General features: G+C 50.6%; 2 protein-coding genes across 2 annotated transcripts; both read right to left on the reverse strand.

Moving 5' to 3' along the window:
• Nucleotides 1-465: 465 nt before the first annotated feature.
• LOC116353274 (isthmin-2-like) lies at nt 466-1,721 on the reverse strand. Its single transcript, XM_031787553.1, has one exon. The coding sequence runs from the start codon at nt 1,222-1,224 to the stop codon at nt 943-945; it is 282 nt and encodes a 93-aa protein (XP_031643413.1). The 5' UTR covers nt 1,225-1,721; the 3' UTR covers nt 466-942.
• A 4,132-nt stretch (nt 1,722-5,853) lies between these two features.
• LOC116353275 (isthmin-2-like) lies at nt 5,854-8,146 on the reverse strand. The gene has a single exon (XM_031787554.1). It carries the CDS (start codon nt 6,610-6,612, stop codon nt 6,331-6,333), a length of 282 nt encoding a protein of 93 aa, XP_031643414.1. The 5' UTR covers nt 6,613-8,146; the 3' UTR covers nt 5,854-6,330.
• Between the last annotated feature and the right edge of the window lie 544 nt (nt 8,147-8,690).

Raw genomic sequence — 8,690 nt, forward strand, 5'->3', positions numbered from 1 at the left:
TCTCCTTGTACCCATCCCCCTGTACCCATCTATCTGTACTCATCCCCCTGTACCCATCTATCTGTACCCATCCCCCTGTACCCATCTCCCTGTACCCATCTCCCTGTACCCATCCCCCTGTACCCATCCCCCTGTACCCATCTCCCTGTACCCATCCCCCTGTACCCATCCCCCTGTACCCATCCCCCTGGACCCATCCCCCTGTACCCATCCCCCTGTACCCATCCCCCTGTACCCATCTCCCTATACCCATCTCCCTGTACCCATCCCTCTTCTCAATAGCAGCAGCACATGTGAGTGTATGAAAGTGGAGGGTGGGGTGCTTGGGGGTGAGAGGATAACTAGAACCATGTCATCCTCTCCAACTGTCCCTAATGTTCACAAACCAGTTTCTTCTGATTGAAGAGTGTATAAAGGGTTAGGGTTGGTCCAAAATCTGGACTTTCACAAGCAATACATCAGCAGCACGTTAGAATTATTTTATTTTTCTCTTCCTGTAATGCCACAGTATGTCATTCGTGGAAGAGTATATTCCAATTGGCCGGTGGATCCTGACGAATCATCCAAGGAGTGAAGTGCTTGATGGTGAAGATGTCCTAAAAACACAACATTAAAACGGGGCCCTCACATCGTTTTCCCACGTCAGAGTACGCCACTGCAAGAGAGGAGCTCAACTTCACTCCATTTTGGATGGTTGGTTGCCGGCTTCCCTGATTGGAGAAATGTCCAATTTCAGTCATTAATAAACTCGAACACTGAATAAGGAGGAGCTAGAGATGGGACATCCAGGAGTCCTTTTCTTCCCAAACCAACTGATAGTTAACGCTACACATATTCAGTATGTGGTCTATGCTGAAATCCAGACATAATTGGGGACCATGTGGCTCTCTCTACCCCCTCTTTCCAGCTCTTTCCCCGTCAGGGTCTCAGTTCCCCTCCCCATCAGTACTCCCTGGCCTCCTCCAGTTGAGCCTGATGCACCTCCTCGTGTGGGTTGTCGGGACACAGCAGCCCGTTGTTGGGTGGCCTCACCGAGTGGAAGCGGCTCCAGTCCCCGTTACACAGGATCCAGGGCAGCACGTCCACTTTGTAATGCAGCTCCGGCGAGAACTCAGTACTGATGAGGTTCGGAGCGCCCGCCCCTTTACCCCGCGTGATAAGCTTCGCGTGGTCGTCGTAGCAACAGTGTTGCGCGGCCAGGGTGGTGCTATTGGAGGAGATCATGGAGCGCGTGCAGAAGCGAGCGGAAGGCAGTAGGGTGTTGTGGTAGAGGTCAGTCTATGGACGGTAACATGGTAGGGTGTTGTGGTAGAGAACAGTCTATGGAGGGTAACATGGTAGGGTGTTGTGGTAGAGAACAGTCAGTCTATGGAGGGTAACATGGTAGGGTGTTGTGGTAGAGAACAGTCAGTCTATGGAGGGTAACATGGTAGGGTGTTGTGGTAGAGGTCAGTCTATGGAGGGTAACATGGTAGGGTATTGTGGTAGAGGTCAGTCTATGGAGGGTAACATGGTAGGGTGTTGTGGTAGAGGTCAGTCTATGGAGGGTAACATGGTAGGGTGTTGTGGTAGAGAACAGAGAACAACCTTTTATATTCCAGTGATCCCTTTTGTAACAGAGACCCCAGTGGAGATGTTGATGCCTCATTCTCCTGTCAGTAGTGTCTCTTCATATGATTCATTTCAACGAATACTGCACACGTTTACAGAGCATTCGGAAAGTATTCGGACCCCTTGATTTTTCCACATTTTGTTAGGGTACAGCCTTATTCTAAAATGGATTAAATTGTTCAGTGTGTCAGAGTCCAACTACTACAGGCCTCTGTTCTTATTGTGATTCAAGAGAAAGAAGAATAGAAAGAATGGAAACACACAGAGCCTTCAGAAAGTATTCAGACCCCTGGACTTTTCTAGACCGCTGCGCCACTCGAGTTTAAGTCCGGGCTCTGGCTGGGCCACTCAAGGACATTCAGAGACTTGTCCCGAAGCCACTCCTGTGTTGTCTTGGCTGTGTGCTTAGGGTCGTTGTCCTGTTGGAAGGTGAACCATCAGTCTGAGGTCTTGAGTGGTCAGAAGCAGGTTTTCATCAAGGATCTCTCTGTACATTGCTCCGTTAATCTTTGCCTTGATCCTGACTAGTCTCCCAGTCCCTGCCACTGAAAAACATCCCCACAGCATGATGCTGCCACCACCATGCTTCACCGTAGGGATGGTGCCAGTTTTCCTCCAGACGTGAGGCTTGGCATTCAGGCCAAAGAGTTCAATCTTGGTTTCATCAGACCAGAGAATCTTGTTTATGTGCCGGCTGTCATGTGCCTTTCCGTCTGGTCACTCTACCACAAAGGCCTTCGGTGGAGTGCTGCAGAGATGGTTGTCCTTCTGGAAGGTTCTTCCATCTCCACAGAGGAACTCTGGAGCTCTGTCAGAGTGACCATCGGGTTCTTAGTCACCTCCCTGACCAAGGCCCTTCACCCCCCCGATTGCTCAGTTTGGCCGGGTGGCCAGCTCTAGCAATAGTCTTGGTGGTTCCAAACTTCTTCCATTTAAGAATGATGGAGTCCACTGTGTTCTTGGGGACCTTCAAATCTGCAGACATTTTTTTGGTACCCTTCCCCAGATCTGTGCCTTGACACAATCCTGTCTCGGAAGCTCTACAGACAATTCATTCGACGGCCCAATCTCCTTCGGGCCGTCCATCAACATTACTCTCTCAGAACCACATCAGGACCCATTCAGCCTCCACATCTCTCAGTGACACTCACACTGATAAACAGGGTTAGGAGTAAGACCTCACAACACACAGGCCAATGTCGGGGTGGAGAGGAACAGTTGAGGAGGGAGAGAAAGGGGGATGAGGAGGAGAAGGAGAGACCTCTTCAAAGGGCCCCACTGTTTACGGAGATGTCTCTCCACTTCCCCAGCTGGCAACTCCCACTCCTCTCTGGATAAAGGACCTCCATCCATCAACTGAGCCCAGCCCACCCCACTCCTCAACTCCCCTTACCTCCTCCCCACCCTTCCCCCCACCCCCACCTCTCCTTTACCTCCTCCCCACCCTCACCGCTCCCCTCATCCCCATTCCCCACCTCTCCCTTACCTCAAGCCCACCCTCACCCCAGCCCACATCCCTTATGACCGGAGGGAGGGAAACACAAACAGACCCAACAGAGCCCCAGGACAGCATCACAAACAGACCCAACAGAGCCCCAGGACAGCATCACAATTAGACCCCACAGAGCCCCAGGACAGCATCACAATTAGACCCCACAGAGCCCCAGGACAGCATCACAATTAGACCCCACAGAGCCCCAGGACAGCATCACAATTAGACCCCACAGAGCCCCAGGACAGCATCACAATTAGACCCCACAGAGCCCCAGGACAGCATCACAATTAGACCCCACAGAGCCCCAGGACAGCATCACAATTAGACCCCACAGAGCCCCAGGACAGCATCACAATTAGACCCCACAGAGCCCCAGGACAGCATCACAATTAGACCCCACAGAGCCCTAGGACAGCATCACAATTAGACCCAACAGAGCCCCAGGACAGCATCACAATTAGACCCAACAGAGCCCCAGGACAGCATCACAATTAGACCCAACAGAGCCCCAGGACAGCATCACAATTAGACCCCACAAAGCCCCAGGACATCATCACAATTAGACCCCACAGAGCCCCAGGACAGCATCACAATTAGACCCAACAGAGCCCCAGGACAGCATCACAATTAGACCCAACAGAGCCCCAGGACAGCATCACAATTAGACCCAAAGGAGCCCCAGGACAGCATCACAAACAGACCCAACAGAGCCCCAGGACAGCATCACAATTAGACCCCACAGGGCCCCAGGACAGCATCACAATTAGACCCAACAGAGCCCCAGGACAGCATCACAATTAGACCCAACAGAGCCCCAGGACAGCATCACAATTAGACCCAAAGGAGCCCCAGGACAGCATCACAAACAGACCCAACAGAGCCCCAGGACAGCATCACAATTAGACCCAACCAAATCATGAGAAAACAAAAATATCATTACTTGACACATTGGAAAGGCATAAAAAAAACAGAATACCTGACCACTGTCACTGACACAAAATTAAGAAAAGCTTTGACTATGCACAGACTCAGTGAGCATAGCCTTGCTATTGAGAAAGGTCGCCGTAGGCAGACATGGCTCTCAAGGGAAGACAGGCTATGTGCTCACTGCCCACAAAATGAGGTGGAAACTGAGCTGCACTTCGCAACCTCCTGCCCAATGTATGACCATATTAGAGACACACATTTCCCTCAGATTACACAGACCCACAAAGAATTGAAAAACAAACCCCATTTTGATAAACTCCCATATCTACTGGGTGAAATTCCACAGTGTGCCATCACAGCAGCAAGATTTGTGACCTGTTGCCGCAAGAAAAGGGCAACCAGTGAAGAACAAACACCATTGTAAATACAACCCATATTTATGTTTATTTATTTTCCCTTTTGTACTGTAACTATTTATTTTTGAACTTTTGTGAGGCTAATGTTTACTGTACATGTTTTGTATTGTTTATTTCACCTTTATGCAACATGAGCTCATGGGCTCTCAGAGGGTTTGATTAGATTTACGAAAACATTTGCATTGATGTCACAGTGATTAGAGGGACATCAGAGTGTTAACAGGATAACAGCTAGTTAGCCTGATACTCATCCCCCTGATACTCATCCCCCTGTACCCATCTATCTGTACCCATCCCCCTGTACCCATCTATCTGTACCCATCCCCCTGTACTCATCCCCCTATACCCATCTATCTGTACCCATCCCCCTGTACTCATCCCCCTGTACCCATCTCCCTGTACCCATCCCCCTGTACCCATCTCCCTGTACCCATCCCCCTGTACCCATCCCCCTGTACCCATCCCCCTGTACCAATCTCCCTGTACCCATCTCCCTGTACCCATCCCCCTGTACCCATCCCCCTGTACCCCATCCCCCTGTACCCATCCCTCTGTACTCATCCCCCTGTACATATCTATCTGTACCCATCCCCCTGTACCCATCCCTCTGTACCCATCCCCCTGTACATATCTATCTGTACCCATCCCCCTGTACCCATCTCCCTGTACCCATCTCCCTGTACCCATCCCCCTGTACTCATCCCCCTGTACCCATCCCCCTGTACCCATCTCCCTGTACCCCATCCCCCTGTAGCCATCCCCCTGTACATATCTATCTGTACCCATCCCCCTGTACCCATCCCCCTGTACATATCTATCTGTACCCATCCCCCTGTACCCATCCCCCTGTACCCATCTCCTTGTACCCATCTCCCTGTACCCATCCCTCTGTACCCATCCCCCTGTACCCATCTCCTTGTACCCATCTCCCTGTACCCATCTCCTTGTACCCATCCCCCTGTACCCATCTATCTGTACTCATCCCCCTGTACCCATCTATCTGTACCCATCCCCCTGTACCCATCTCCCTGTACCCATCTCCCTGTACCCATCCCCCTGTACCCATCCCCCTGTACCCATCTCCCTGTACCCATCCCCCTGTACCCATCCCCCTGTACCCATCCCCCTGGACCCATCCCCCTGTACCCATCCCCCTGTACCCATCCCCCTGTACCCATCTCCCTATACCCATCTCCCTGTACCCATCCCTCTTCTCAATAGCAGCAGCACATGTGAGTGTATGAAAGTGGAGGGTGGGGTGCTTGGGGGTGAGAGGATAACTAGAACCATGTCATCCTCTCCAACTGTCCCTAATGTTCACAAACCAGTTTCTTCTGATTGAAGAGTGTATAAAGGGTTAGGGTTGGTCCAAAATCTGGACTTTCACAAGCAATACATCAGCAGCACGTTAGAATTATTTTATTTTTCTCTTCCTGTAATGCCACAGTATGTCATTCGTGGAAGAGTATATTCCAATTGGCCGGTGGATCCTGACGAATCATCCAAGGAGTGAAGTGCTTGATGGTGAAGATGTCCTAAAAACACAACATTAAAACGGGGCCCTCACATCGTTTTCCCACGTCAGAGTACGCCACTGCAAGAGAGGAGCTCAACTTCACTCCATTTTGGATGGTTGGTTGCCGGCTTCCCTGATTGGAGAAATGTCCAATTTCAGTCATTAATAAACTCGAACACTGAATAAGGAGGAGCTAGAGATGGGACATCCAGGAGTCCTTTTCTTCCCAAACCAACTGATAGTTAACGCTACACATATTCAGTATGTGGTCTATGCTGAAATCCAGACATAATTGGGGACCATGTGGCTCTCTCTACCCCCTCTTTCCAGCTCTTTCCCCGTCAGGGTCTCAGTTCCCCTCCCCATCAGTACTCCCTGGCCTCCTCCAGTTGAGCCTGATGCACCTCCTCGTGTGGGTTGTCGGGACACAGCAGCCCGTTGTTGGGTGGCCTCACCGAGTGGAAGCGGCTCCAGTCCCCGTTACACAGGATCCAGGGCAGCACGTCCACTTTGTAATGCAGCTCCGGCGAGAACTCAGTACTGATGAGGTTCGGAGCGCCCGCCCCTTTACCCCGCGTGATAAGCTTCGCGTGGTCGTCGTAGCAACAGTGTTGCGCGGCCAGGGTGGTGCTATTGGAGGAGATCATGGAGCGCGTGCAGAAGCGAGCGGAAGGCAGTAGGGTGTTGTGGTAGAGGTCAGTCTATGGAGGGTAACATGGTAGGGTGTTGTGGTAGAGAACAGTCTATGGAGGGTAACATGGTAGGGTGTTGTGGTAGAGAACAGTCAGTCTATGGAGGGTAACATGGTAGGGTGTTGTGGTAGAGGTCAGTCTATGGAGGGTAACATGGTAGGGTGTTGTGGTAGAGGTCAGTCTATGGAGGGTAACATGGTAGGGTGTTGTGGTAGAGGTCAGTCTATGGAGGGTAACATGGTAGGGTGTTGTGGTAGAGAACAGTCTATGGAGGGTAACATGGTAGGGTGTTGTGGTAGAGAACAGTCAGTCTATGGAGGGTAACATGGTAGGGTGTTGTGGTAGAGAACAGTCAGTCTATGGAGGGTAACATGGTAGGGTGTTGTGGTAGAGGTCAGTCTATGGAGGGTAACATGGTAGGGTTGTTGTGGTAGAGGTCAGTCTATGGAGGGTAACATGGTAGGGTGTTGTGGTAGAGGTCAGTCTATGGAGGGTAACATGGTAGGGTTGTTGTGGTAGAGGTCAGTCTATGGAGGGTAACATGGTAGGGTGTTGTGGTAGAGGTCAGTCTATGGAGGGTAACATGGTAGGGTGTTGTGGTAGAGGTCAGTCTATGGAGGGTAACATGGTAGGGTGTTGTGGTAGAGGTCAGTCTATGGAGGGTAACATGGTAGGGTGTTGTGGTAGAGGTCAGTCTATGGAGGGTAACATGGTAGGGTGTTGTGGTAGAGAACAGTCAGTCTATGGAGGGTAACATGGTAGGGTGTTGTGGTAGAGGTCAGTCTATGGAGGGTAACATGGTAGGGTGTTGTGGTAGAGGTCAGTCTATGGAGGGTAACATGGTAGGGTGTTGTGGTAGAGGTCAGTCTATGGAGGGTAACATGGTAGGGTGTTGTGGTAGAGGTCAGTCTATGGAGGGTAACATGGTAGGGTGTTGTGGTAGAGGTCAGTCTATGGAGGGTAACATGGTAGGGTGTTGTGGTAGAGAACAGTCTATGGAGGGTAACATGGTAGGGTATTGTGGTAGAGAACAGTCAGTCTATGGAGGGTAACATGGTAGGGTGTTGTGGTAGAGAACAGTCAGTCTATGGAGGGTAACATGGTAGGGTGTTGTGGTAGAGGTCAGTCTATGGAGGGTAACATGGTAGGGTGTTGTGGTAGAGAACAGAGAACAACCTTTTATATTCCAGTGATCCCTTTTGTAACAGAGACCCCAGTGGAGATGTTGATGCCTCATTCTCCTGTCAGTAGTGTCTCTTCATATGATTCATTTCAACGAATACTGCACACGTTTACAGAGCATTCGGAAAGTCTTCGGACCCCTTGATTTTTCCACATTTTGTTAGGTTACAGCCTTATTCTAAAATGGATTAAATTGTTCAGTGTGTCAGAGTCCAACTACTACAGGCCTCTGTTCTTATTGTGATTCAAGAGAAAGAAGAATAGAAAGAATGGAAACACACAGAGCCTTCAGAAAGTATTCAGACCCCTGGACTTTTCTAGACCGCTGCGCCACTCGAGTTTAAGTCCGGGCTCTGGCTGGGCCACTCAAGGACATTCAGAGACTTGTCCCGAAGCCACTCCTGTGTTGTCTTGGCTGTGTGCTTAGGGTCGTTGTCCTGTTGGAAGGTGAACCATCAGTCTGAGGTCTTGAGTGGTCAGAAGCAGGTTTTCATCAAGGATCTCTCTGTACATTGCTCCGTTAATCTTTGCCTTGATCCTGACTAGTCTCCCAGTCCCTGCCACTGAAAAACATCCCCACAGCATGATGCTGCCACCACCATGCTTTACCGTAGGGATGGTGCCAGTTTTCCTCCAGACGTGAGGCTTGGCATTCAGGCCAAAGAGTTCAATCTTGGTTTCATCAGACCAGAGAATCTTGTTTATGTGCCGGCTGTCATGTGCCTTTCCGTCTGGTCACTCTACCACAAAGGCCTTCGGTGGAGTGCTGCAGAGATGGTTGTCCTTCTGGAAGGTTCTTCCATCTCCACAGAGGAACTCTGGAGCTCTGTCAGAGTGACCATCGGGTTCTT

The sequence above is a fragment of the Oncorhynchus kisutch genome, linkage group LG14 (assembly GCF_002021735.2).
Source record: "Oncorhynchus kisutch isolate 150728-3 linkage group LG14, Okis_V2, whole genome shotgun sequence".
Classification (NCBI taxonomy): Eukaryota; Metazoa; Chordata; class Actinopteri; order Salmoniformes; family Salmonidae; genus Oncorhynchus; species Oncorhynchus kisutch.

Coding starts and splice junctions, on each gene's coding strand:
- LOC116353274 (XM_031787553.1), bottom strand. CDS start 1,224: ATGATCTCCTCCAATAGCACCACCCTGGCCGCGCAACACTGTTGCTAC.
- LOC116353275 (XM_031787554.1), bottom strand. CDS start 6,612: ATGATCTCCTCCAATAGCACCACCCTGGCCGCGCAACACTGTTGCTAC.